The following is a 25546-nucleotide window of genomic DNA, read 5'->3' as shown; positions in this document are numbered from 1 at the left end:
AGGAAAAGACTTGGGAAAGAGAAGCAAATCACCACACAGCATGATCGTTTAGGGTTTAGGCACAGGATTTAAGACATGGCAGCTAGGCAGCTATAGTCCATCGTTCCTTACAAGTTTCAAGGAATGGACAAGAGCATTCGCCAACTGTGGCTTCCATTACAATCCAACCCCTGAATGACAATTGGTAGCGGTACGGATCTGTAATTGGGAAGAACAAGGATTATGGCAAACAACCGGCCACGAAAAGCCTTTGACAGGGATTCATAGAGGGAGGAGGGAGGTATGATCCTATTCTAGGAGCTCCAAGAGCTGCCGACTCTATTTAAGTTTGAGCAAAACGGTCAGGACGAAACCCAAGCCAATGAGCCTTTCACATATTGGAAGGTCCCACAACGTTCAAAGTAGTAATAGCCGAGTATTCGGGGATTGATTGTACTTTCGAGAGGAGCTGCGAGCTAGCGCGAACTGGTTGTAGCCTGTAGGCCGACCTGGGTCAACCCGGTTGGGCAGCTTCGAACTTTTGACAGTGCCAATAGATTGTTTCCCTTGGATACTGCACCTTTCACTTTAAAGCTTTTGAGGTAATTCCTCTGTGTGTTGTTTACCCCGGCATCCAGTGCACTGCAGCGAATTTAAGGTAAGGTATTTCCATATTCACATATCTGGTAGGTGCTCAGTATTCGTACATACAGTAAATTACCACTGGACACTCCTAGGTTGCTCGTAGAGTTGTTTCTCGCAGCCACGCACGGACCAACTTGACTTCACCTTTTCACTTCTGGGTCATCTAGCTGCTGACAAAACGCGTAAACTGCCTTGACAGCGGCGCTCCGCTAACAACAGTGCACGCACAAGCATCGAAGACACAACTGAGTGACCGCCAGCACTCAGTCATGCGTGGCCAATCTCAACCTACCAAAAATGTCGTCGAGAAAGAAGATTACTGAATTCCCCGACGCCGAGGCCAAGTTGCAGAGGCCAGTCAAGCAGTCGGCATTCGAGCGCCAAAAAGCTGAGGCCGAGGCCAAGCGTCGCAGAGAGGAGGCCGAGACGGCTGCCGCCCTGGAAAGCTTCCGCGAGACCTTCGGCGACGATGATAGCTTTCGTTCCTCCGCCCGAGACTCAAAACCCCCGCCGTCAAGACTCACCGATGGATTCCCGAATAAGCCGCCGTTGGGCGCATCGACTGGCTATGGAGGAGGTTCTGGCAAGAGACACTTCGGCGTCCCCTCGGGCCCCACGATGAAAAGCGGCCCTGGTAGTCTGGGTCCCGTACCGTCTTCCCTTGGGAAGAAGAGACCCTTTGAAGGCTTCCAATCGAGAGATGAGGGACGTGGTAGGCTTGGTCTTAGCAGCTGGGATTCACGGTCGCGGACGGATGAGAATGCCCCCGTGGCCGACAGAGCACAGGAAAAGGCTATATCGAAGCCCACCCTGCGTCTCGCCAACATCCCGCTGAATACGTCGCTATCCGCCATTAAGGCCCTGGTTCCCTCAAATTTGACGGTCGACGACGTCAAAATCATACCACCCTCTGGACCAAGCGGCACCGAACGAAAGTCGAACACGGCGATTGTCATTTTGTCACAGGAAACCCCTGCGAAGGACATAGATGCTGCGGCGAGCGTGCTGCAAAACCGCTACCTCGGATTCGGGTTCTTCCTGTCTGCACAAAAATATCTCTCTTCAGCCGCCATATCCTCCAGCCTCCCTATCTCGGTGTCCTCGGGGCCTTCGTCGCATCCCTTCGGGGCGAAAAGGGTAGAGCCATCTGTTAAAACCCACTTGTCGCAACCGATCGGTCATGGACGCGCCTACGCACCTCCGTCTTCTTACGGCCCCGCGAGCGCTTCAGTCGACAGAAACGATCTTTTGCATGTACCCACCCGTCCCCCAGGAGACATCAAGCAGCTACGAATGATTCACAAGGTTATTGAGTCTGTTTTGGAGCGCGGAGCTGAGTTCGAGGCCCTCCTCATGTCACGACCAGAGGTCCAGCGAGAAGAAAAGTGGGCCTGGATCTGGGACGCGCGGAGTGAAGGCGGCATATGGTATCGCTGGAGACTGTGGGATATTATCACGGGCTTCTGGTCGCGTCGACGGGTGGACAAGTATGTCCCCCTGTTTGAAAGAAGTCATGCCTGGAAAGTGCCTGATGAACGTCTGCCTTACGAGTACGCGACTGGCGTCGACGAGTTTGTTTCCGACCCCGACTACAACTCGTTAGATGAAGATGATTTCGAGCCCGACAAGCCGCGCCAGAACGAAACTGGATCTGGATCCAAGACAAAAGATGACACGTTCCTGAACCCCATCGACAAGTCTAGGCTCGCCTACCTCCTAGCGCGGCTCCCAACCACATTATCCAAAATCAAGAATGGAGACATAGCCAGCGTAAGCGCGTTTGCTCTCGCACACACAAGCAAGGGTGCCGATGAGGTTGCCGAGATGGTAGTCTCGAATATTGAGCGTCCATTAGCATTTACGTCTGCAAATCCAAAGTGCAAGAAGGATTCTAAGGGCAAAGACGGCGATGGCGAGGACTCTCGCCATGTTTCGCCAGCAGCTGAGGACAAAGCCGCATCTGATGCTACCGACATAAGGGAATCGCGGTTAATCGGCCTATATGTTGTGAGCGATATTCTGGAGTTGTCGGGGAATAAAAACCTTGCCTGGCGATTCCGTCAGCTTCTCGAGACGGCACTTCGAAAGCACAAAACCTTTGAGATGCTGGGTATGATGGCTGACAAGTTCAACTTTGGCCTCATGCGTGCCAACAACTGGAAGAATAGCATAGAGTACGTCTTGTCTATCTGGGATGGCAAGAATATATTCCCGGAAGAGACACAGGCTTTTTTCTACAGCAGTTTCAAAAACCCGCCCTCGGTCAAGAAGGATACGAGTGGCGGCGAGACAGGAAAGACGACAAGCCGCTGGAAGTCGGTTACACGCTCAACTGCGGAAGGAGGCAAGGCTAGTGCGATCTCGGCCGCGTCTAATCTACCTGCAAGCTATCTAGAGCCAGCAAACGGATCGGGTCGTGCCGATAGGATGCTAGATACTGGCGAAACTGATAGAGAGCCGCAGTTATCGCAAGTACAGTATTCTTTTGGTGCAGGAGAACTTCTGTCAGAAGATGATATTGACGGTTATCCGGACGATGATACTCTGGACGGCCGTCAAGGCGAGGCACACGAAGGCCCCACCGATCATGACGCCGTCATGGGCGGGTTAGATGAAACGCCGGTGGCACGACCGTTGACAACCAAACCAGAAGTCAAGTCAGTCGGCGGCTTTAAGATGTCCTCGTTCAAGGCAGCGGTGCCCAGGAAGCGGATACGGGCAGTGGACATGTTTGCCGGCTCAGGCTCAGACGAGGATCATTAAATGCAAACTTGACGGAGACTCTGAATCAGAAGCGAGCCATTCCTCCACTTGAACTAGCTTTGAGTCTATGGAGCCCGTGCCGGAGAGTGAACGCTAGCATAAACTTTGCGCTATTCGGGTGTGGTCAAAAGGTGAGGAAGAGTTGGTTTGTCTTGAGACTTTAAGTCTCGATGGGATTAGATCGCCAAGAGATCCGATCTGCGGGTAGGGAAAGACCGGCCCGCCACTGAACGGATCCGTACTGCCCGGCTCCTTGTTGTCTTAAAAGAGTGCCGTATTCCGTGCTCCGTACTCCGCACGAATACTAGAGTCTACATGAGACCAGGTAGGCACACTGAAGGACAAGACTTGAGGCAGACCTAGTTCTTAACCATGTACGTCGTAATCGCTGAAACTCCAAGGCACTGATGCGCTAATAGTATGGCGTTTTTGAGAGACTATGGTAGTTCTTGTAAGTACAGTACACACCTGCCTTGGGTACATGGCTCCTATCTAGCTGAGGTATATTACCTAGATGTAAGGCGGGCAGTCTTGCCGCTTTAGGTTGTTAATAAGTAAACATTGCCTTCAAATGCCACGCATGGCCATTCCAATAATAATTCAGGCCGCCATGGAAGGGTCTAGCCAGCTGCGCAATATCGACTGTTATTCGGGTCCCTGATATTAATTTGTGCATACCTATACAACAGAGACGCCCGAGAATGAAACCCCCCAACTTCTCAACCGCCTCGTAGGGCTTTACGAGGGTTTGCAGAAACGGCTTGTGGTCTTGAATCAGCTTGCAAAACACGGCATTCCGAAGACTCGGTTTGAATTGGCGCTATATCTTATGACAGACAACCGCCACCTGTGTCTAAGAGCCGCTCTTGCCGTCCTACTGTCCGATATTCCCGACGACGGGAACCCATGGTGGTTTGATTCGTCCGAGAGTTGGTCGGCCCACGGACTCGTGGTCGGTTGTCAGGTGCAGGGTAAACTTGGCTGGGGCGTTGTGAAGGTCCCGGCTCCCCAGTTGGGACGTGCGTGCCCACCGCCAGTCACGTACTTGCCCACAACTTTCCGCCGCAACCCTTGGGCCGCCCCAGGTCAGCCAATAGAAACTTGCTCAGTACCCCCCGACCACGCCGCACCCCACCAACATGCCCACTCGCACCTGCACTTGGGAAATGCCCCTAGTCCTGGGTCGAATCAACGTGGGACGCTGGCAGAATGAGTCGAGCGAGTCTCACTCGTCTCACGGGGAGGGGAAGGGAGGAAGGGAAGGAAGGAAGGGAGCTAGGCGACGAGACGGGAGAGGTGCTGATGGGACGGGGTCCGCCTTGCTGCCGTGAATCCCAAGATCTGACAAGACGACAAGTCCGAGCCCCTGCCACCTTTCTTTGTCCCACGCAATCTAGGTATTGTAGTAATCTGGCCGTCGTACGGGATACACTTCCACCATCGCAACAACGGCGCTGGGCGATGGTATCCTACCGACCACAGTACATACCTCCGACTCCCTCGGCATTGAACCACCAAACCTAAGGCTCTGTCTGTAGCCCCTTCCGTAGCCTACCTATCGGAGGTGGGTTCAGTTTCTCTCGTTCCCGCCTGCCACTGCCCACTCCCTTCACCCCAACAAGCCCTTTGCCCCTCAAGTTCTCCTCCGACTCGAGAGGGTCAGGAAGTAGAGAGACGGCGCCGGCTGGCCTGGTGTGAGCGAGCGAGTCCTGGGTTCAGTCGTCCGGTTCGTCTCTCGCCTCGCCTCGCCTCGCCTTGCCTCGCCCCTGTCTGGCAGCCTTGGCTTCCCGTGCTTGCAAGTCCCGACTCAAGCCCACTTGCGCCGCCTCGCTGTTCTTGTCTTCTTGTTTAGAGTACCACAAAGCTTAAAGATTGTCATGCCTCAAGGCGCACACAGCTAGCTAGCACATTCTCGTGCCCACCTTATTCACCGTCGACAAGTCTCTGGCCTAGGACGGCGCCATCTTGGGTCCCAGCTTGCTAAGGGGCAAAGCCGCGCACCGCGCCGCCGCCGCGCACTTCGTCATCGACTAGTGCCCACTTGCTCGGCATGTATGGGAGTGGCTTCCGTTGTGAAAACATCCTCGCGCCACTCAGGTCACAAGGGCCAGCCCCATCGCGAATCTTGAACGATAGGCTTTGTAACTATCCTACGACGGCGCGCTAAGTGCTAGATGACGGCTTGTCTCGCCTCGCCGTGGTCACATCATCCCCGCTGCTAGCAAGTAGTCCGTTGTTTCTGGAATCTTGGGGCAGCCTCCAAAACGTTAATACTAGGCAAGAGACTGTTAAGACACCAAGCCCCCCGTCACCTACTACCGTATGGAGCCGTAAGCGCGATACATACAGGATTCTGTTTCTCGGCTCCCGGACTTGTCCCCTCCACCTCCTAGGCAGCGCTCAAACACCTGCCAGCGGGTTCCTCTTGACCACTGGACACCCTCGAGTCTCGGGACTCGGCTGAGCACGATTTCACCGCTGACACCTCATCCTATCTGGTATCGTCTGCTAAACCCGGGGCCTGTTGAGCTGGTATGAGCTACGGGACCAACGGTTTCCTCAGGTATCCGCATCGTCAACGTCCCCCCTTGTCGATAAACACTTAAGCCCATTAAGCCCAATAAGATTGTCGACTTCCGCCGCAGATGCCTCCTGTGCCACTGTGCCTTCAACCGCCAGGATGCCCATGATAAATGGCCAGAAAATGGCCTGGTATGTCTCACGTTCCTACACTGTCCATCGCCGTTTGCCCTTCCGGAACGTGGATGGTGGTCCGTTTTACTACCGCCTTTTCTCGGACGGCGACCTTGTTCATTTGTGGAACCTTGTTTGTTTATATGAACATGTAACTAACTCTCCCGTGACAGCGCGCCATGTATCCGCGGCCACCGATCTACGAAGTGCAATCACTCTTCCGAGCGAATAATGGTCCCGGTGCGAAAACCTGGCCGCCCGCTGAGCACGTGTCCCTGCCCCCCCGGAAGGCCTTGTGCTTGCGGAGGGGTCAAGGTTGCTATCCCGCGGAAGCAGAAATGCGGTTGCGAACCCGAGTCTGGGATAGGGAACGGAGTAGTCGAGGGAAATCCATCTCCCACCTCCCCGCCGACATCGCCAACCCGGTCTGCCTTTCGGGTGGTCAAAGCTAGCAATGGTTCCAGATCCAGCAGCAGGAAGCAATCATATGACCCCTCGCAGCTGCAGAGGATGGTAGGCAGTTTGGTGACACCACACAGCGGCAGTATGGATGCCAATGCGATGCCCATGGCTGGGAATGGCCTACAGCCTCAGATGCCGCTGAGCAATCTCACGGGGTTTGGACCCGGCGTTGAGTTCGTGCCTCGGGCCCCTCCTGGAAGTGAATTCACGCCTTCCCAAAACCTGGGTTATGGAACCCCTGTTCCGTATCCCATGGATATCCAGTACGCCCCAGGACACCATCTGTCGCAAGAGGTCAAGAACGAGGAGGGGGTGGTCTCTCCACGCCAGAGCAACGGCCTGGGATCACCGTTGACATCTTTAACACTTCCTCATCAGCCCGCTGGGTTAGGTACACCACTGTTGCCAAAATCAAACGGTGTCACGAATGGGGGCAGCTGCTGCTGCGGCCCTAAAGATGAAGGGCCGGAGTTGCATTCGGGCAATATTCCACAACAGCAGCCACTGCAGTCAGATTTCTCGCAGCAGTATCTAGAGCATTACGCACCTCCCGTAGAGCTAAAGCCGCAGCCCATGCCCGCGCCCGCGCCATTCGGCTACCCTACTATCTTTACCTACCCAGCTCAGTATGGATCCTGGCAGCACCCGATGGAACAGAGCACTTGGCAAGAGATGTCCTCTCAGCCCAACATGACAATGGGGCCTCCGATGTTGGCCGCTCCGAACGGAGCTGGGGCCGATCACGGCATGAGTCACGAGTGCACCTGCGGTGCCGGTTGTCAATGCCTCGGGTGTTTGGCTCATCCATTCAATGATCAGACACTGCAGTATGTCAACAATGCCTACAACGAAACCAGCGCAAACGCGGGCGTTGGTAGCGGCAGCAGCGGGACGCCTACACGGAACGGAAACACGGCCCCCGCCTCTCCAGATTCACAGGCAGCGAGCGACGGGTCGGCTGCGAATAACGAGCAGTCTTTGTCGACGGCGGACTATTTCTTCGTGAATATACCGCTCCGGATGGATAGCGGCTGTTTTGGGAGCATGGATTCTTGTCTTTGCGGCGACGATTGCGACTGCATTGGATGTAGCTTGCATAATAATGCTGACGACTAGCTCCTCCGACTTCGTCAGGATAGGGCTTTACAACTTGGCGGCTGCGACATGCGAGTTAAAGCACCTCTGAACCTCGATGGTTTGGGGTGATGTGGAGCGGTTGATTCTGGAACCGTGGACATATGGAGAGAAAAGTAAGGCGCGAAGGAACAAGATACCCATGAGAGGCATCCGTGATTTTTAGCGGATTATCTGCTACCTTCATATATGACAGGCGAGATTTTGGAGACTGGCGACCGAATGGGCGTCAGTCAGGCAGGTGGTGGAGCGTTTGCTTTGCAGCGAGTTGTCTTGGGCTGGACTCAACTTGCTTTTCTGCATCAAGGGCGAAAACAGGAGGATAAAAGTTATTTGCCGTTGCATCTCAGCCATGTGCGTTTGGACTGGTTTGGTTGGACTGGCCTCGAGCATTATTTATAGGTTTTCAGCTGTGTGTTAGCTAACTGTCGATACCTAACAACACGCATATGCATACGTACGTAGGTACATACAACACCTCAGAGTCAGTTTTGCTGTTCGGAGTGGTCGAGTGTCGTCTTGATGTGTTTCAGGGGTCCCCAATGCGGCTGAACGGAATGATTGGCGCTAACGTGCCCCCCAAAAGCCTGTCAATATCCGTTAACTAAACACTCCGACAGCCTTGCAAGGCTCCCCCAATAAGAAACCTAGCTTTGTTCCGTCGAACGCCGCACCAACAGCCACCCGACCTCTCAGCCTATCTCTTTAGCTGCACAGGGAGCGGGTCCCATCGCCATCCAGGAGACGTATCAAACACTTAGGCAAGAGTGTATCATTAGGCCATGCCGTCACTGCCGCCCCGGAGCGTGGCGTCGCGGTCGCGGTCTCCGCCAGTGCATTCGCGCTCAAAGCGCCCAACCTCGCGACACTCGAGGTCAAGGTCGCCGGCCCGCCCAGCCCGCATCGAGTACCGTGAGAGGGAGCCAAGTCGCGAGCGCGACAGGCCCCGCCGAGACCCAAGGACTGATGGTGATCGGAATCGGGAGCGAGAGCGGGACCCCGTACGCCCTCGCCACCAGCGGCGCCATCGTTCGAGGGACGGGGACGAGGGAAAAGAGGATCACTACAACCACAACGACGATGACGTTAATGATGCCAAGGAACCTGCCTCGCGTCACCGCCACCGCCACCACCATCATCACCATCACCGCAGCAGTAGGAGAACAGCCGCGGACGCGCAGCCGCGCGCAGCAGCAGCAGACGAGGAGCCCATGGCGCTGCCGTTCGGCGCGCGCAAGTTGTTGGGGCGGCATGACTTTGCGGCCTTCCGGCCCCTGTTTGCCGACTACCTGGAGCTGCACAAGGCGCTGGACATTGCGTCGCTCGACGAGGTCGAGGTGCGCGGCCGTTGGAAGAGCTTCGTCGGCAAGTGGAACCGCGGCGAGCTGGCCGAGGGCTGGTACGACCCCGAGGTCTACGCGCGGCTGAAGCAGGAGCAGCGGCTCACCAAGGAAGAGGTGGGGGAGGAGGAGGAGGAGGTTGTCAGTCGACGGGTTGCTGAGCCGAAGCAGAAGAGACAGCTGCAACGTGGAGGTGGAGGTGGAAGTTGGGGGAGCAGCTCGCGGCAGCCGCCTCATAGGCTAGAGTCGGAAGAGGAGACGGACGGCTACGCCAACATCACCAAAGCTGACCAAGACGACGACGATGACGACGACGACTACGGCCCGTCGCTACCCCCACAACAACGGGCCGGGACAGCAGCGTCCCGGCACGGCCCCGGCATTCCGACACTGCAAGACCTCGCCGAGCGGCGCGAGACGGCAGCGGCAGAGCGCGAGGGCGAGGCGGAAGCGCTGCGTGAGGCGCGCAAAGCGGACCGGCGGCAGCAGAAGGAGCAGCTCGAGGAGCTTATGCCGCGTGCAGACGCGGGCACGCGTGAGCGCAAGCTCGAGAAGCGGCAGGCGCTCAACGCCAAGCTCAAGGCGTTCCGCGAGCCGTCGCCCGACGGCGCGGCGGTGCCCGAGGCCGAGCTGCTCGGCGGCGGCGATGGTATCGAAGAGCACCGCAAGCTACTCGCCGTACAGCAGCAGCGCACGTCACAGCGCCAGTCGCGCCGCGAGGAGGAGGCCCGCGCTGCCGCTGCCGAGCGCAACGAGCGCATCGCCGCCTACCGCGAGAAGGAGGACCGCACCATTGAGACGCTGAAGGAGCTCGCGCGGAGGCGCTTTGGGTAGTACGTAGCTAGTACCTAGCGGCTGCCCGTCCTTGGTCTCTAAGGCGGGTGGTCAAGCGAGATATGGGGGTTTCTCTTCATATGGGCGTCTTCATATGAGCGGACATGAAATGAAAAATGGATATTTATGAATTTTAGGGGGAAATCCTTTCCAAGTCAAAAGTAGTTTTCCGGTTTGTAGAAGTCTAGTGGTATTCTCATCCTGTACTCTCCAATACTCCATGGACGTGGACAACCAACACATACTCACAAGATGGTCCAGAAATACATAATGAGGATATGCATAGACATTGTATATACCTAGGTAGGTACAGCTGAAAGCCCAGCCACATTGGTCAAACCTCCGAACGCATGTGCACTACCAACGGTAGGTGTATTATTATTCTTTTATTCTGTCCCGCACGGGGGTATACATACAGATATACACGCTATACGTGGTATGTGGAAAAGAGACAAAGGCAAAATATCCAACCCCTAGAGAACATCATGGAGTTTCTCTGGTTCTTCATAGCATGCGCCCGCCTGCCCCTGAAAGACAAATTAGGTGAACACAAAAAGAAAATGGAAATACCAAAAAAATCCCAGCCCCAATTTCACTCCTGTTCTCCCCAGCGCCCCAACGAGTCGCTTGCAGGTGGTATCATATATCCGTGGGTCATTTTTTTGTCATGAGAAAGAGAAAGCGAAAAAAAAAATCCCAGCCCGTTCCCCACTGACCCTCTCAAAAGGAAAACGTATGCCAATCTGGTCCCGGTTCGAGCTCGGAGAATTGCTGAATCAGTACCCCCCCGAGTCTTTGAGGTTCTGCGCCCGTGTCTCGCCCTTGACGTACTCGCTGAGCCGCATCTCGTTGCTCTCGGAGCTATGGCCGGGCATGCCGCCGCCATTGCGGGGGTAGTACGGCGGTAGCGACGGCTCCGAGGGCCGCATGCCGTCCGAGACGAGCGCCGACGCGGCCGACTGCTCCTCCTCGGGCAGCATGGGCAGGCGGAACTGCTGATCCCTCTGCTGCTGCTGCTCGCGGTGCTGCATCCCATCGGCGACCAGGGCGGCCTCGGCGCTGCCGTCGTCGTCGTCGTCGTCGTCGTCGTTGTCGTCGTCGTCGTCGTCGTCGTGGTGTTCGTCGTGTTCGTCCTCCTCCTCTAGGGTGACGGTTACAAAGCCTTGGTGTTGAACCCCACCGGCGCTGACTATGACTGGCATGGGCGGAATCGACGGCTTTGCTTGCGGCGCAGGCGGTTGACCGACGGGCCGGCGAGGTATGAGACAGGCCCGGTCAAGGCTTGAACCAGCGTGCGAGGTGGATGCCGTGACGGTGCTGCGGAGCGAGTTGCTGCGGGTCATTATGCCCTCGCTTGGCGGGGGTAGGGGCCGCGATGGCAGTGCGAGAGTGGGCGTCGACGAGTGCGACGGCACGTCGTCGGACAGCTTGAATTCGTCGAGGTTGTTGCGCTCGAGCGAGTCGAGGACTTCGCTGACCTTTGAGTTCTTGGTGTAAGTCCTCTCAAATATGCGCAAGACAGTTAGGACTATGGTGGCAATGTAGGTGAAGCTGGTAGGCGGGTGTTAGTCGGCATCATCAACAACAGCAGTTTGGAGGGGGGCGATGGCTACATACACAAGCGAAATGGCAACGCTGTAAGTTGAGCGTTCGAGGCCGCAGTATTTTTGTAGAGTCAATTTCGGCAGCGCCGCGTTGTAATAATAGACATTGGGCTGGACGGATGCCATTTCGCCCTCGCCGTCGACTAGAAGCAAATGGAATGAGAATAGGCCCGGCTTGTTACTTCAGCGGGGTACTCACACGTCGCAAAGCCATCACAGTCTTTGGGGAGGCCGGCGCGGGCAAGAAGTGTTATTATGGCGAGAATGGTAGCGCAGGCGATTGAATCCGTTACGACAAAGCAGACGAAACACGCCGGCCTCTTCGACCGTTGGCCGGTGTGCCTGAAGACGAGGGCGAGCGTAGTGTAGATGGCGAGGAGAATCAACTGGTAGGTGGCAGTGGGCGTCAGTAAGACTCGGCCGTTCACAGACACAGTCCCGCATCGGTCGATGGATGATGAAGATGGTGAGGGATCACCGCATACCAGAACCTCAATGACCATGATGAATGGCGACCAGTAGTACCTCTCGGTATAGTTCATGACGGTCAAGAAGCCGTTGAGGCCCACCACGGCCAGCAGCTCGACCAGCTGAAACAGCCGGACGAGAACCAGCCATGTTGAGGCTTCCCACGCCATGGTGGCGACCTGACCTGGCTGACCTAGGCCAACTTCCCACCGCAACGCGAAGCGTACCTTGACGAGAGGGCGACGAGGGGCGGTGGTGAGCAGGCCGGCAACCCAAGGGACGTGAAGGCACACAACAAGAGAGCAGAAGACGCGAGCTGGCCGGGCGCCAGCGTGTTTTGTGAATTCTGCTTTGGTGCTTTCTGGTTCGGTTGGGTGCCGTCCCAATCCCATCCATCAGTCAGCCCCCGCCTGACACGAGCCAGAGACTGGGACTGGCGAGGGCAAGGCCAACAAGGGGAATCTGCAAGTGACTACCTTACAGCACCGGCAGGCTCCGCATATCCGAATGAATGAATCTGTGTATGTACAGTACATGTACGGTATGAAGGTGCGCCCATACAACACAGGCCACAGTTGACTGCGCAGTGGAGTACAGGGCTCGGTAGCTAATGTACGGTATGTACGAAGTAGGTTACCTTCACACTACCGTGAGTCGACGGCGGGAGGCTGTGTTGTTGTTAGTAGGGCGCGTTATTCGGGCCCTTACCCTGTGCCTGTCTGTCAGTGTGGGCTCCGTCCTGGGCCTGAGAGCGGACCGGGACTCTCAGGACCACGAGCCGGGCTGCAGACAAAGTGCCATATCCTCGCTTCCTTCATGACTTCTCGCGTGCGTTATTGAGCGGAGTCAGCGTGTCTGTGTAACCGCACACAACTGTACCACTCAATACTACCCCCGTGTGCTCTCGAACCGCCCGACTCGAGCGGCCGGGAAAGGGTCTGCACCACAACGGGCGATCCCCTCCTCGCGAACAAGAGTGGAAAGAGGTTGAGCAGACAGCCCTCACTGAAAAAGGCCGCGTCAGCTACAGGCAAGGGAACAAATAAAGTTGGCAGGTAGGGGGGGTTGTGGGGTTGGAATGGAGGCGCAGCTCTTCCCACCCGCCGCCAGGAGACCAGAGACCCAGGCCAACAGGTGGGGGCGATTTGGCCGGAACATGATTGGCCAATGTTCTCCTTAACAAGGACGAAACAAGGCAGGCGCGCAGGTTCAGGAGACGATTCCTTCCAGATAGGTTCCTGAAGTCTCGGAAGCTGCTTCCTCGCTTTCTGCACTAGTTGCACCGCAGAAGCGTCTTCGTACAGCATGATTGGCCTTGAAGAATTGCAACCCGCCAAGAAAAAGGCATTACCTACTGCGGGTATGTAAGTCTGAATTCAGTTGCCAAGGGACAACCCAACCCACCCCGAGCCAGACAGCACGGCAGGGCCATTGATAGACGATTTTGGTTTTTTCTTTCTTTTTCCAAACATGATCTGAGACTGATCGACCGATCGTTGCCATGGTAAGAGAAGCCGTCGTCATGAACTGCCAGTGAGACTTGAGAGACAAACTACAATCCAATCCCTAGAAGCTTGCCCTACGAGGTAGAGGGGGTCAAAAACCGGGGTTTTTGGGACCCAAAAACGGGACCCTCATTCCCTCTGTTAGTGACCCACGGACCTGTGTAAAATTGACCGTTATAAAACGGTGGCTTCCGTTTTCGAACAGGCTGCCTCCCACCCTATGCCCCGCTGAAAGAGACCTCGCGATAAGCTAAATTGATAGCTAGTCGGAATACAGGCCCCAGCGTGCATGCTCTTTGTGGCGCACCGTCTATGTTCTCGCTTCGAGCGAAATTCAAGCGTCGTCTAATCGTCGCGCGAGGCAGTCGAATACAAATCACTCGCAGCAACTTGGCCAGCTGATGCACGAAAAGTGTAAATAGCTTCATTACGTGAAGCGCTGGTGGGAGCCCCACTAATAGCGTTCGGCGCTAGCACGTGACATAGCGGGGCCTGGGGATTTCCTACCTTAAGGAAATCCGCCGCGCCCACCTAGCCTTAGAAAAAGCATCACCTTTCATACTTTTTTGCTTCCTTCTCGATTTTACCGCTTCAAATGGTAGCTGCGAATCACAGCCAGCACCTCCTCCGCACCCAAGATCAAGAGAGAGGACGTTGGGCAGTTCATCCCGTTTTACCCAGACCCCGACGACCTGGGCATTATTACAGATGGAAAGAACATCATATGCTCTGATGTCTTTTGCTTCACGGACCGTCTTGAGGCCTTCTTGGAGGACGAGACCACTAGAGAGGATAACGAGCGCCAGCTTCTCGGACTGATGAATACCTTGCTCGGAGGTGCAGCCCTCCTCTGGTGGAATAATGAACTCAACGCAGACTCTCGCGTGGCACTGCGTCACGCCTGCCTGGATACTACTATGACCGCCCTGAGAGATCGTTTCGCCCCCGATGCCACCGAGGCTACCGAGAAATTCGGTGCAGGACCTCTTACCCTAAAGCACGTCGCCAAAGACGAAGTGGGCCCTGACCCGTTTCATTCAGAGAAAGCTTCGATATGCCAGAGCCATGGGGACTCTCCTCCCAAATAATGACAACTGGCACGGCGTCATGACTCAAATCTGGACCTCAACCAGCCTGGAAATAAAGCAGTACCTGCCAGCCCCGTTGAAGGCCCAGACCTTGGCCGAGTATATGCAGAGAGTGGACGAAGTCCGACCTCTTCTACGATCTGCAGCTTGTGAGAAGTACCCTCGTATCATGCAGAAACCCTTCAACATTCTGCAAGACCTCAGCGACGTCCCTCAGCCTAGCTATGACGACAACCAGTCCTACTACCCCGAATACCGCAAGCACAAGTCCAAGCACCGTCATCGCGATGACCGGTACCGCCGTGACGACCGCTACCGTAGTGAAGGCCGCTATAGCCGTAAAGACAAGTACAGGGATAAAGAGAAAGAGTATGAGAAGGATGAGGTTCGTGAGAAGGACCGCTACCGCGACAGGGAGCGTGGTAAGGACCAAGACAAGGACCGGGACCGCAAGCGCGATCACCGGCACCATGACGACGACCGAAGAAAGCGGTATAAAGACAGAGCGCACTTTGCCGACGGCGAGTTCGGAGAAGATAGTTCTTACGATTCGGACTCGGAGTCTTCGTCAGAAAGTTCAATTAATGAAGAAAAGGAGATGGAAAAAGCTTTTCTGATCCTCGACTGACACCTCACTTGTCATAAGTGTCACAAGAACTTCATTACCGCTAGAGAAAAGCGCTCTCATATCAAAAACTGCACCCCCTTTAAAGCAGTGCAGATGGAGGGCATCGCTACGCCTTCGCCAAGCTCTCCTGTGCGGCGTACTTGTGGCTATTGTCACAAGCTTTTCGGATCCCGCAACAAGCTCTTCTCTCACCTAAAGTCCTGTGAGCATGCAAAAGCAGGAAAGATCGTGGACAATATGGACCTGCCAGCTCCACCGGAGCCTCCTTCTAAAGACATCGCCTTATCGGCTACTCAGGCGCAGTTTGAAGTCAAAGAGGCCCCTGAAGAGATCGTACAGGAAACAGACAAAAACCCACGGTCAAAGTTCACACACCTACGAGCCAGAGGCAGATACGCCACTGAGGCTGAAGATGTCGAGTTCTGTTTTGATCCGGGTGCCAGCAGAACGATTATCCACCGTGCCTTCTTGAATACGCTTGAGCACTCTATAGAGAAGCATAATGGAGGACGACTTAACGGTGTGGGAAAAGGTCCGAAGCTCTCCGAATGGGCCACTTTCAAGATCTTTCTGCCCGGCACAGACTTGAGCGGCAAGCCAGTACTCATGAAGTTCATAAAGTCAGCCTGGGTAGTAGACGTCGATATCCCTAACCTTCTGATGGCCAACGACTTTTTGTGCCCTTACGAAGCCGTTATCGACTACCACTCAGAGCATGTCGTTTTCGACAAATTGTACTTCAAGGTTTCGTTTCAGTGTGTTGATAGAGCCCACCCCTGCGTCCGCAAGGTTGTGACAACTCGTAAAGTCGTCCTTCTTCCGGACAACAAGCCTACCTCCCAGTGGACTACAAGCCTCTCCCGGCGGATAGAAGTTTTCTATTTAACGCAAAACATTCCGCAGTCGTTAACGCCTTAATCGATGCCAAAACCCCCAAGGTCGTCCGCGTCATCAACCCGTCCACGGGAACGATGACGATCCCGAAGAACTCGCACGTCGGCGAGATCAACGAGAACACCGACAGCGGTTACTTCGCAACCACCTGGGGCAAAGCGATGAAGGGCTTGACAGCAGCCACAGTAGCTACGTCTTTATTTGGCTCAGCGGCTGCCTCAGCAGCAGCTATGACAAGCGTCCAGCCACCTGGTAACTCTGTACCTTATACGCTCGGTTCTGGCTTTTCGCTCTTAGACTCCGTACCGACCGTTGGAGTTAATATGACGGATATCTGCTTTTACGCGCCGCCTGTTTCCTCGGAGTTTGAGATGACTAACCTGATTCGTGGACTAGCTACGGGAGATGTCTCTCTCGACAACCCTCCCTACATACCGGACCCAGCGAACGTCGAACCTACTGGTATTACGGACACGCCCGTCAGTGACTTTGTTTATAATATCATTGAACCCACCCCCGAGCCGGTTACTATCGAACGACCCGGCGTCCTCGTTGAGCCAGACCCCGACAAAATCGAGACGCTACCGCCAAATATCGAAAAACATTCTACATTGGGGCTGAAGGTGTCAGATGATTTACCAGAAATGGTTACAGAAGAGGGGGTCAGAATCTACAACGCGGATAAGGCATTGGCAAAAGAGCTGAAGAAGGTCGTTAAAGAATTCCCGAAACTCTGGGTTAACGAAGGACTTATCAAAGTCCGTGAAGCCGAAATGATGAAGCTCTCTCTGGTAGAAGGTTGGCAAAACCAGAGGATCGCCAACCGCTCATACCCGTTGAGTCAGAAGGATAGAGTGGTTCTTGATACTATATTCAATCAGCTCCACAGGGAAAACCGCATGGAATGGTTCACGAACCGACATCGTCTGCAGCGCCCGTTTTCGTGGTATGGCGTACTGTTCACGGGGTAGAAAAAGGCCGAGTTGTCATCGACTTGAGATCTCTGAACAGGGTCTCTGTCCCAGACAACTACCCGTTGCCCCTACAGGCGGAAGTGATAGCTTCGTTACGAGGCAAAACATACATCACGGCCATAGACGCAACCTCATTCTTCTACCAGTTCGGAGTTTACCCACCACACAGAGACCGGTTTACCCTAATCAGTCCTCGAGGGCTAGAGAGATCGACAGTTGCCCTCATGGGTTATCGAAACTCTCCCGCCTACACTCAACGGTTCATGGACAGGCTTCTCACCGACCACTCCTCCTACTGCAGAGCCTTCATAGACGACATAGTGATCTTCTCAGACACCAAAGAGGACCACCTCCGCCACCTACGGACCTTGTTCAAGCTCTTCCACAGTAAGAACATCGCGATCTCCCCAACGAAGTCATACATGGGCTACCCAAATGTTGAGCTGCTTGGTTTCCGCGTCGACGGCCTTGGTCTCACCACCACCAAGGACCGAGTTGAGGCCTTCAAGAAGCTCAAGTTTCCAGCCAGACTGAAGGATTTGGAGACATATATCGGGAGTACAGGTTTTCTGCGTCACCTCATTCCGTATTACGCCAAAATAGTCGAACCTCTACAGCTTCGAAAGGTCGCCCTGCTGGCCGAGGGAAGGAAAGAGGGCAGAGTCGTCAACGGGCACCCGACGAGACGGGCAAACTATTGAAGGCCACTACGTTCGAGCCTACAGAAGAAGAACTGCTCTCCTTCCAAGCCCTGCAAGACATCATCTGCAGCGAGTCTGCCCCGATTATTCACCATCACGACCCAAACAAGCAGCTCTTTTTTCAGATTGACGCCTCTGCACAGCGTGGGTTTTGCATCATGCTATACCACCTGAAAAACGGAGAAACCTGGGAGCCTACCCAAGGCACAGTCATACCCGCAACTAAAGTCCTGCCCGTGATGTTCCTGAGCAGATGTCTGGCCAAGGCAGAGCTGAGATACCGTCCTTCAGAGCTGGAAGTCGCCGCCCTTGTCTGGAGCGTCAAAAGGCTCCGAACTATGATCCATTCGGCGAACCAACCAATTATCGTGTTCACAGACCACTCAGCAACCAGGGGAATTGTGGAACAAACGTCTCTTAACACGTCGTCTACCGATCGTGCTAACAAGAGGCTGATAAACCGTCAATATACCTGTCTCAGTACCCCTTAAAGTCTACCATATCCCCGGGAAAAAGAACTTCGTCCCTGATGCCCTAAGCCGCCTAGAAGCTTTTGGCGACACGCTAGAGCGTCCGCAGGGCGAGGTCGTGCTCGATGAAGTCTGGTTCACGTTCGCTGAGGCGCAGATGGACGTTGATATGAAGAAAGACTTCATTGAGGGCTACCAAACGGACCGCAAATACGCCCCTATCATCAAGGATCTCAAGGACAAAGGAGCACGCATCGACGAGGACACCGATGGATTTTTTCGGGCGGAATGCCTTTCATTCTCACAGATAGACTTCTATACAACATCCGCACCGACGGTACCAGAAGTCTGTGTGTTCCACACAACATGATCAGCAAAATACTAGAAGCTGTGCACGACGAGAAGCATCACTTCGCAGATGAGCGCATGCTCTACGACCTGAGAGGTCTTTCTATTCACAAGAAGACCTATCACGTTAAAGAATACGTCAAACACTGCACCGTATGCGCACTCAACCGGAAAAACAACAAGAAGCCCATCGGAGACTACCAACCTATTCGCCCTAACGATGGTTTACCCATGAGACTGATAGCAATGGACTTCATAGTCGGCCTTCCAGAATTTCCATCCGCTGGAACCCCTTGGGCCTTAGAGGGTCACGGCAAGCTCGATCAACTGCTCACCGTTACCTGCAAAACTTCCAAAAGATCCATGCTGATACCCGGTCATTCTACATATAAGGCCGAGGACTGGGGGATGGTCTTAGTCCGCTGCCTGATGCTATACGACTGGGGAATTCCTCACGGGATCATATCTGATAGAGATAGGAAGTTACTTCCGAACTCTGGAGAGGAATCTGGAAAGGTTTGGGCACCCGCCTACTCATGTCGGCCGCTTGCCACCTTCAAACCGACGGCCTATCAGAAAGAAAGAACCAAACGGTGGAGTTGGCAGTCAGATTTCACGTCTTCGAAAACCCGGCAGCCAACTGGCTAGAGCTGGTGCCCTCTCTACAATGGAACCTCAACAGTGCCTATACAAGCGCTATCAGATCCTCACCCCACGAGCAGTTATTTGGCTTCAAGCTGCCTAGCCCGCTAGACATTCTCTCCAAGACACTGGGAGACGGCCCCACAGCCACGGAAGCAGCTGCCCTTAGAGATCACCTGAGACATGACGCTCAACTCGCTATGGACTTCGCCGCCGCAAGAGCGAAGAGGCAGTACGACGAGAAGCACAGGCCTGTCGAATTCAGAGAGAAGCAGAAAGTGTATCTCAACTTACATCACGGCTACCACCTACCAGGAAAGCCGCCCCGAAAATACTCTCAGCAGCGGTCAGGGCCCTGGACCATTCTCAAGAGAGTAGGCAGGCTGGCATACAAGTTGGACTTCCCTGAGAACTTCGGAATACATCCGGTTGTGTCCGTTGCGCACCTCCTGCCCGCCAACGAAGAGGAGGACCCCTTCCACCGCGATGTTCCTCCTCCAGGGCCCGTGGAAGATGATCAGGACCAGTCAGGACTGGAAGACGGAGAAAGCTGGGAACTAGAGCACGTCGTCCAGCACCAGAAGCAAAGAAACGGCAAGTACAAGTACTTGGTCAAGTGGAAAGGCTGGGGCAACCAATACAACACTTGGAAAACGGAGTTTGGAATGCGCCACGCTCAGAAATTGTTGGAAGAATATTGGGCAAGAAAAGGAGGCAAGCCAAAGAAGTGCGGACGCCCCCGCAGGGTGAAGGAAGCACCCGCTGAGGAGATGAATCAATCAGAGCGTCAGGATCTGCCGGCAGAGGCCCCTGAGATAGTTCTTGGCAGCAAAAAAGGAGTCAATTCTGACCCCACTACCCCCGCAGCTGAGGTAGTACCGGGGCGCATATTGCGCCCACGGCAGAAGAGGGATTGAGCCATGGGATGAGAAGGTGAAGTCTTGGGGTGGGAATTCCATTGAGGACAATGGGCTTTTGCTGTATTGCCCGGCATTTGATGCACGAAAAGTGTAAATAGCTTCATTACGTGAAGCGCTGGTGGGAGCCCCACTAATAGCGTTCGGCGCTAGCACGTGACATAGCGGGGTCTGGGGATTTCCTACCTTAAGGAAATCCGCCGCGCCCACCTAGCCTTAGAAAAAGCATCACCTTTCATACTTTTTTGCTTCCTTCTCGGTTTTACCGCTTCACCAGCGCTAGAGTATTAGGTTAATGCCAGTGGCTTGCCGCTGTTGATGTGGTTCTTGCGTAGCATCTAAGACTCGCGGTGGATAGGTGCTAGCTACCTCTAAAAAGTTGGGGCCCTGTCTGCCCATCTTGTCTGCACGTTAAACTGTGGGGTAGGCAGGTAGTTGCTACTTTTTACGCACTGCCTCTTCGCTGGTCTACGACAGGTTTATGGTTAGCGGCCTCATTACAAGGCGTGTCTGTAGTTCCTTCAATCGAGGACTGAAGTAACCACCCGCCCTCTTTGTGGCTTCTTGGCTTGGCATGGAGATACTGAATAGTGGGCAGCACAGGTGGGGAGGAGGTTGGCAGGCAACCTAGGTGGGGATGCAAAGGTGGGTAGTCGGCGGACTGCAAATCCCAGCTGCCCAGGGTCCTAGTGTACTCGAGCGGGGTTGTTTGCGGGAGCCTCTCTGTGCATGTAGCAACGGAGAGGGTAGTAGCGAAGCAAGCTCGAGCACCCACAGCGCTCTTCTACACTACTGAGGTACATTTTGGCGACTTTTAATCCCTGAGCCTGCTAGTTCAATTGGTAAACGAACGAAAAGAAGCGGTATTCCCGCGAACGGGTCAGGATAACGAATTCGAGAAGGAAACACATACGTATGCAAAGTTACGCGAGAAACGGTGAGTTAACACGGATCAGCTGGTTTAAATATTTGCACATGCAAAAAAAGCAAATCCGTGCACCTGTTGGCATAGTAAGGCACAGCACAGCATATTGCTCGGATTTCTGACAAATGGAACTCGCTAGAACATGCCCGACGAACCCGTGTGTAAGCTAAGGCGCAGCAACGAAGGCTTGGAGCAGGTACTAAAGTAAGGTAATAAATAAACTAAGGTATCTTATACATAATGCAGCACTTTAGATGCTGTTTGGCGGCTTCGAACACGAGAAGTTTGGAAACGGCACGAATTCTCATAAAAGATCTCATGGCTCGGAGGCGTGCTTGTACTGAGCTCGCCTCCTCCACCCTATGCCGATGCCCAGGTTATACCATCGGATGCGGGCAATAGTAGCAAGAGGCTGCCGAACCATTTGAAACCTACAAGGTTCAATATAAAGGGATCAGGCTTCATTCAGTCTGCATTAAAACCCTCTCTTTTGAGAATCCAATACGGCACGGCGATGTTTGCCAATATATAATCTAAATTGCTTGTTCTCGAAAGAACGGACAACTTCTCGGGGTTTTATTTCATACGAGAAGTCCAAAAGCCAAAAGCCCAACCCTGCCCAATTACACAAGTAGTGGGATACGTCGTAGAATTAGTATCTACGTAGTCAAGTTATATAAATACATATGATTTTTCTTTCTCTCCTGCCCACTAGCCTTACCTGCCTAATCATCCCCGTCTTCGTCCTCACCCTCATCTTCGTCCTCGTCCTCATCGCCGCTGCTACTATCGCTATCTTCCATACTGCTAGCACGATCGATCGCCTGGCCCACGGCCTCGTGCACTCGGCGTGCTGCCTCTTGTGTCTCCTCGGTTAACATCAATGGAGACTCGAAACCGTGACCCGTAATCCGTAATCCAGGATTCGACGACGTTCATATCGGCCGTCCCAAAATGGGTGGCCAGCGCGAGTAGCATGCTCTGTCGCACATAGTTACCCGGCGTGGGAAATGGGCGTTGCTGGTAATATCGGGCCCAAATATCTCGCCATCCTTGTCGCTTAATGTCCTTAATACGGACTAGAGCTATGACGAAATGGAAATACATAAAGCGTGAAACTGGACGCTTCTCGTCGCAAAACGTCAGTTCCTTCCCGTCGAGATCCCCTCTACTCCTTCCCAAGCCACCCGTCCATCTGGAATTCTTGATCAAAGGTGAGATGACGTCAATCTGCTAGCGCATAATAGGTGTCTCTCTCGGGTTGACGGGAACGATCAGGATATGGTACGTATCGAACCAATTCTCAATCTGACTATGGAGTAGGAGCGAGTTTCCGGCCTTTCGGAGATCTGGTGCTCGGCTGCCGAAGAGGATCTCGCCAATCTCATTGCTATCGAGAAAGAAGGGCACAATATGTACAGCTATTATCTCGCGTTTATTGCGCCAGGCCCCTTCTGCATGACACCAAATGCCTTCGTCAGAGTTTTCCCCTGCGTAGTATTTGATAGACGTTATGCTGCTTTACGTTTTGCTGGCAAAGCTTGTGAATCGGCTCGGCGCGAACGCCGTTAGATATGGCCTGCCTATGATTTTCAGACTCCAGGAGGATATTCAGGACGCTGATACGCCTATTACTAAGGTCCGCCTCGGGAGCTTGGTGTACGGCTACTTCTGGATTCTGACTAAGAAGTTCGACTTTGAGGCGTCGGTTATAGGAAGGGCGATCTATAACGAAATCGTTCGTCGCCGTAGTAAGTACTTCTGGGTCGAGGGTATCTATATGCTACCCCCACTTATGGAGCTGGTAGGGACCCCTAGAATGGCGAGACCTCAACTAAGGCTCCCTATTAAGGAAATCGAATCGGAGGCGTTGCTCCCCTTTGACGACCGTATCGCTTTGGTGGAGAGCGTCTACCACGGGTACGAAGAGGCGACAATCTCGCCGCCCACAAGCCCGGCCGGTAGTCCTGGCCGAAGCTTCTCCTATCCCGTTATCGGCTCGTCCCTGAGCACCATCCCTGCTATCGAGATGGAACGCGAGATTCCCTCTCACTTCCGCGAGCAGATGCTTGCGGATTGGTCCCGGGACGCCACCTTGGCTGCCGTCCAGGCGGTCAGCAAGTCTACCTCGCTGAACGGATCGCGGTCGGGTACTATAGGGATAAATAAGAACCGCCTCGCGGCAAATGGCGGGTTGACAGCGAACGGGAATGGACACGCCCATGCGACTAGGACACCATCTTCCTTTGCCAGCAAGGCCAATCTCAGCCCTTCGTCATCGCTAACCGGCAATCCCGGCGCGCCACTCTCTGCCAAGCTTCGGAAGTCAAGCGTTCGCAGCAATGCCTCACCGGCTGGGAGGAGCCCTGCGGGCAAGGAGCAAGCTGTAACGTCGGTCGAGCAGCTCAAACTCGTACTGTCAGGTCATCTGCAGCCGCCGCCTACAATGCACGGGCTGCAACATACCGACAGCAGCAGCAGCAGCGACAGTCTTGTCAGTTACGACATGACGCCCAGCGAGGTCTCTCTCAACCCTGCCGCCGTGGGCGAACCTGTAGCAACAGACGGCTTGGAGGCGAGCCAACAGTTGCGGCCTTCCTCGCGGGACCGGAAACTTCCGATTCTTGGCGGGCCGTTGAGCTCACATCCAACGCACGACAGCAGCATAGACCATATCAGTAGTGGCGGTGACGGGCCCGTGAAGGCCGTACCGCCGGTGCCACCAATTCCCAGCGGCCTCGAGGGGCGAGTGTCAAAGGCCAAGACATTGCAGGATTACCCAGCGACGCTACCCAGGCCAGCCACGTCGAAACGGAGCCTCAAGAGCCGCAGCGGTGACCGCGGAGTGTCGTCGTCCTGGGGCACCAGCTCTGAGGAGCGCCTGTGCCAGCGATGGACCTCCAATCTCTCCTGAAAGGAATTGATAGCCAAGCAGGAGAGCGCAGTTTGGGCACCGTCACGAAGCCGCCGTATTAAGCTTTTTTTTATAATTATAATTTCCTTTTTTGGGTTACTGGCGATGGGCGGGGACAGGATCGTAGGATTGGTGTTTAGACTCCACCGGTGGAGGACGGCTTTTTTCTTATCAAAAAATTCTGGGGTTTTGCGTAATTCATTAGAGAATGCAAGGCTTTTGCGCTTTGCCTTATGACCACCTATGTACTTTTATGAAATTTTCTTTTTTTTCCAAACTTTTTTTGTGACTTTTTTTCTTCCTCTTCTCAATCTGGAAGGCTGTTTGTGCTCGGCGAATAAAAAAGCGGGAAATGTTTTTTGGGTATGTTGGAAGCACCAGGTACCGGTACTGGAAACAACAGGGCGCATTCCGCGCCGTAGGCTGGTGGTTCAAGTGTTGGATTCGTTGTGTGTATCTAGATCTATGAAGGAGTGGAAGTGGCCGTAGGCCACTTATTTACGTTTGGTGACCCTGCGCCCCTGCGCCTCCACAGCCACATGTGGCTGCTCAGCGCGTTGTTCCAACAGGGGATCAAGGTCAGGTCAGCCGGCCGCCTTGCTGTCCGGCAACAAATATTTAGTTTCAGCTATTCTCGCCTTTCTGTCTGCTTAGCACTTGGTGAGTGTTCTCTCTTTTTCATTGTAATTATCTTCTAGGGGCTGCTTGCATGTTTATTTTTTTTTTTTAGAAGACATTCGCAGATTGACTGCTTTTGGGCGCATTTTACAGTTCACAGCTCCTTTACGCTTGCGCTTTCATTGGTCCAAATAGTGGGCCTTCCGCCGCAGAGCTGCAGAACTTGTCAGCGAGCATTGAAAGGAAGGTGCGCTGTTGGCTTTTCTTTCCTCTTCCCAGTTCTTCCTCCGTCATCCATTACCGACCTGTGAACCCCAGCTACCTTACCCCACGCTTTGTCACTTCCAATAACGCCCACCGCACCTCACTCAACCACGTTAGGTTTCTTGCATCTTGCATCTTACATCAACTCGAGAATGGCCGAGAGCAGCAAGGACCGCGCCGACGGGAACCGGAGCGATAATGGCAATGCCAATGGGCCCCGACCGGCCGGAAACGTTAACGCGGTCGATGTTCGAGGTCTGCTTCAAATAGCAGCCGAGAGGCAGAGAAACTCTCCACGTATGTCAGCGGACGAGAGAATTAATTTTAAGATATCCTCCCTCTGCTCCAGAGTCTAGGCTTACAAAGAGAAGGCCATCCGGTGGCGCACACCGGTGTTCCGGCAAATGTTGCCATGCGAGCGCTGTTGGACGCGGAGGAGGAAAGTTGGCGAGAAGACCTTCGCGACCCCAACACCACCGAAGAAGAGCGCGTCATGATAGAGGAGACGCTAAGGTACGATATATCTCGCGACCCCTGTTTACGTAGCTCACGCACGCGAAGATGATTACTCGGGCTAACAATTCACTTTGTGGCGGGAAATGTGCAGTGACATCCAGTCACACCGGCGCTGGCTCGATTTTACACAGTCTATTGTTGAACCCCACAAGTAAGTATGCCTCGTCTCGGTCCAGCCAAGATTCCAAGTCGCACTTGTAGCCCTCTGGGCGGCGGGCC

At 54.2% G+C, this 25546-nt stretch overlaps 9 protein-coding genes across 9 annotated transcripts; 8 read left to right on the top strand and 1 right to left on the bottom strand.

Annotated features, from left to right (window-relative positions):
* Nucleotides 1-921: 921 nt before the first annotated feature.
* Nucleotides 922-3387, top strand: B0T26DRAFT_742954 (uncharacterized protein; the record flags this gene model as incomplete). The annotated part of the gene is made up of 2 exons (XM_060444191.1): nucleotides 922-3148; nucleotides 3185-3387. 2 exons carry the CDS (start codon nucleotides 922-924, stop codon nucleotides 3385-3387), a joined length of 2430 nt encoding a protein of 809 aa, XP_060292853.1.
* A 2300-nt stretch (nucleotides 3388-5687) lies between these two features.
* Nucleotides 5688-7763, top strand: B0T26DRAFT_410457 (uncharacterized protein). The gene is made up of 2 exons (XM_060434866.1): nucleotides 5688-6099; nucleotides 6255-7763. The coding sequence occupies exons 1-2, from the start codon at nucleotides 6068-6070 to the stop codon at nucleotides 7657-7659; spliced, it is 1437 nt and encodes a 478-aa protein (XP_060292852.1). The 5' UTR covers nucleotides 5688-6067; the 3' UTR covers nucleotides 7660-7763.
* Nucleotides 7764-8304: 541 nt separating this feature from the next.
* B0T26DRAFT_721972 (uncharacterized protein) lies at nucleotides 8305-10127 on the top strand. The gene has a single exon (XM_060442571.1). It carries the CDS (start codon nucleotides 8460-8462, stop codon nucleotides 9849-9851), a length of 1392 nt encoding a protein of 463 aa, XP_060292851.1. The 5' UTR covers nucleotides 8305-8459; the 3' UTR covers nucleotides 9852-10127.
* B0T26DRAFT_410362 (uncharacterized protein) lies at nucleotides 10027-10575 on the top strand. The gene has a single exon (XM_060434865.1). The coding sequence runs from the start codon at nucleotides 10202-10204 to the stop codon at nucleotides 10520-10522; it is 321 nt and encodes a 106-aa protein (XP_060292850.1). The 5' UTR covers nucleotides 10027-10201; the 3' UTR covers nucleotides 10523-10575.
* A 52-nt stretch (nucleotides 10576-10627) lies between these two features.
* On the bottom strand, nucleotides 10628-12093 carry B0T26DRAFT_678946 (uncharacterized protein; the record flags this gene model as incomplete). The annotated part of the gene is made up of 4 exons (XM_060440295.1): nucleotides 10628-11402; nucleotides 11469-11598; nucleotides 11655-11841; nucleotides 11941-12093. 4 exons carry the CDS (start codon nucleotides 12091-12093, stop codon nucleotides 10628-10630), a joined length of 1245 nt encoding a protein of 414 aa, XP_060292849.1.
* A 2400-nt stretch (nucleotides 12094-14493) lies between these two features.
* Nucleotides 14494-15144, top strand: B0T26DRAFT_754732 (uncharacterized protein; the record flags this gene model as incomplete). Its single annotated transcript, XM_060445862.1, has 1 exon — nucleotides 14494-15144. The coding sequence occupies one exon, from the start codon at nucleotides 14494-14496 to the stop codon at nucleotides 15142-15144; it is 651 nt and encodes a 216-aa protein (XP_060292848.1).
* Nucleotides 15145-18468: 3324 nt separating this feature from the next.
* B0T26DRAFT_617627 (uncharacterized protein) lies at nucleotides 18469-18672 on the top strand (the record flags this gene model as incomplete). The annotated part of the gene is made up of 1 exon (XM_060436013.1): nucleotides 18469-18672. A coding segment is annotated over one exon (204 nt), but the record flags the coding sequence as incomplete, so codon positions are not given.
* A 2591-nt stretch (nucleotides 18673-21263) lies between these two features.
* B0T26DRAFT_785769 (uncharacterized protein) lies at nucleotides 21264-23994 on the top strand. The gene is made up of 5 exons (XM_060446775.1): nucleotides 21264-21877; nucleotides 22127-22156; nucleotides 22263-22299; nucleotides 22556-22766; nucleotides 22824-23994. Exons 1-5 carry the CDS (start codon nucleotides 21702-21704, stop codon nucleotides 23927-23929), a joined length of 1560 nt encoding a protein of 519 aa, XP_060292846.1. The 5' UTR covers nucleotides 21264-21701; the 3' UTR covers nucleotides 23930-23994.
* A 969-nt stretch (nucleotides 23995-24963) lies between these two features.
* B0T26DRAFT_754729 (uncharacterized protein) lies at nucleotides 24964-25482 on the top strand (the record flags this gene model as incomplete). The annotated part of the gene is made up of 3 exons (XM_060445861.1): nucleotides 24964-25108; nucleotides 25183-25324; nucleotides 25419-25482. 3 exons carry the CDS (start codon nucleotides 24964-24966, stop codon nucleotides 25480-25482), a joined length of 351 nt encoding a protein of 116 aa, XP_060292845.1.
* Between the last annotated feature and the right edge of the window lie 64 nt (nucleotides 25483-25546).

This window comes from Lasiosphaeria miniovina (assembly GCF_030549165.1).
Source record: "Lasiosphaeria miniovina strain SMH2392-1A chromosome Unknown B0T26scaffold_6, whole genome shotgun sequence".
Lineage (NCBI taxonomy): Eukaryota > Fungi > Ascomycota > Sordariomycetes > Sordariales > Lasiosphaeriaceae > Lasiosphaeria > Lasiosphaeria miniovina.
Note: the sequence above shows the minus strand (reverse complement) of the source record. Positions and strands in the feature narration are given on the sequence as shown.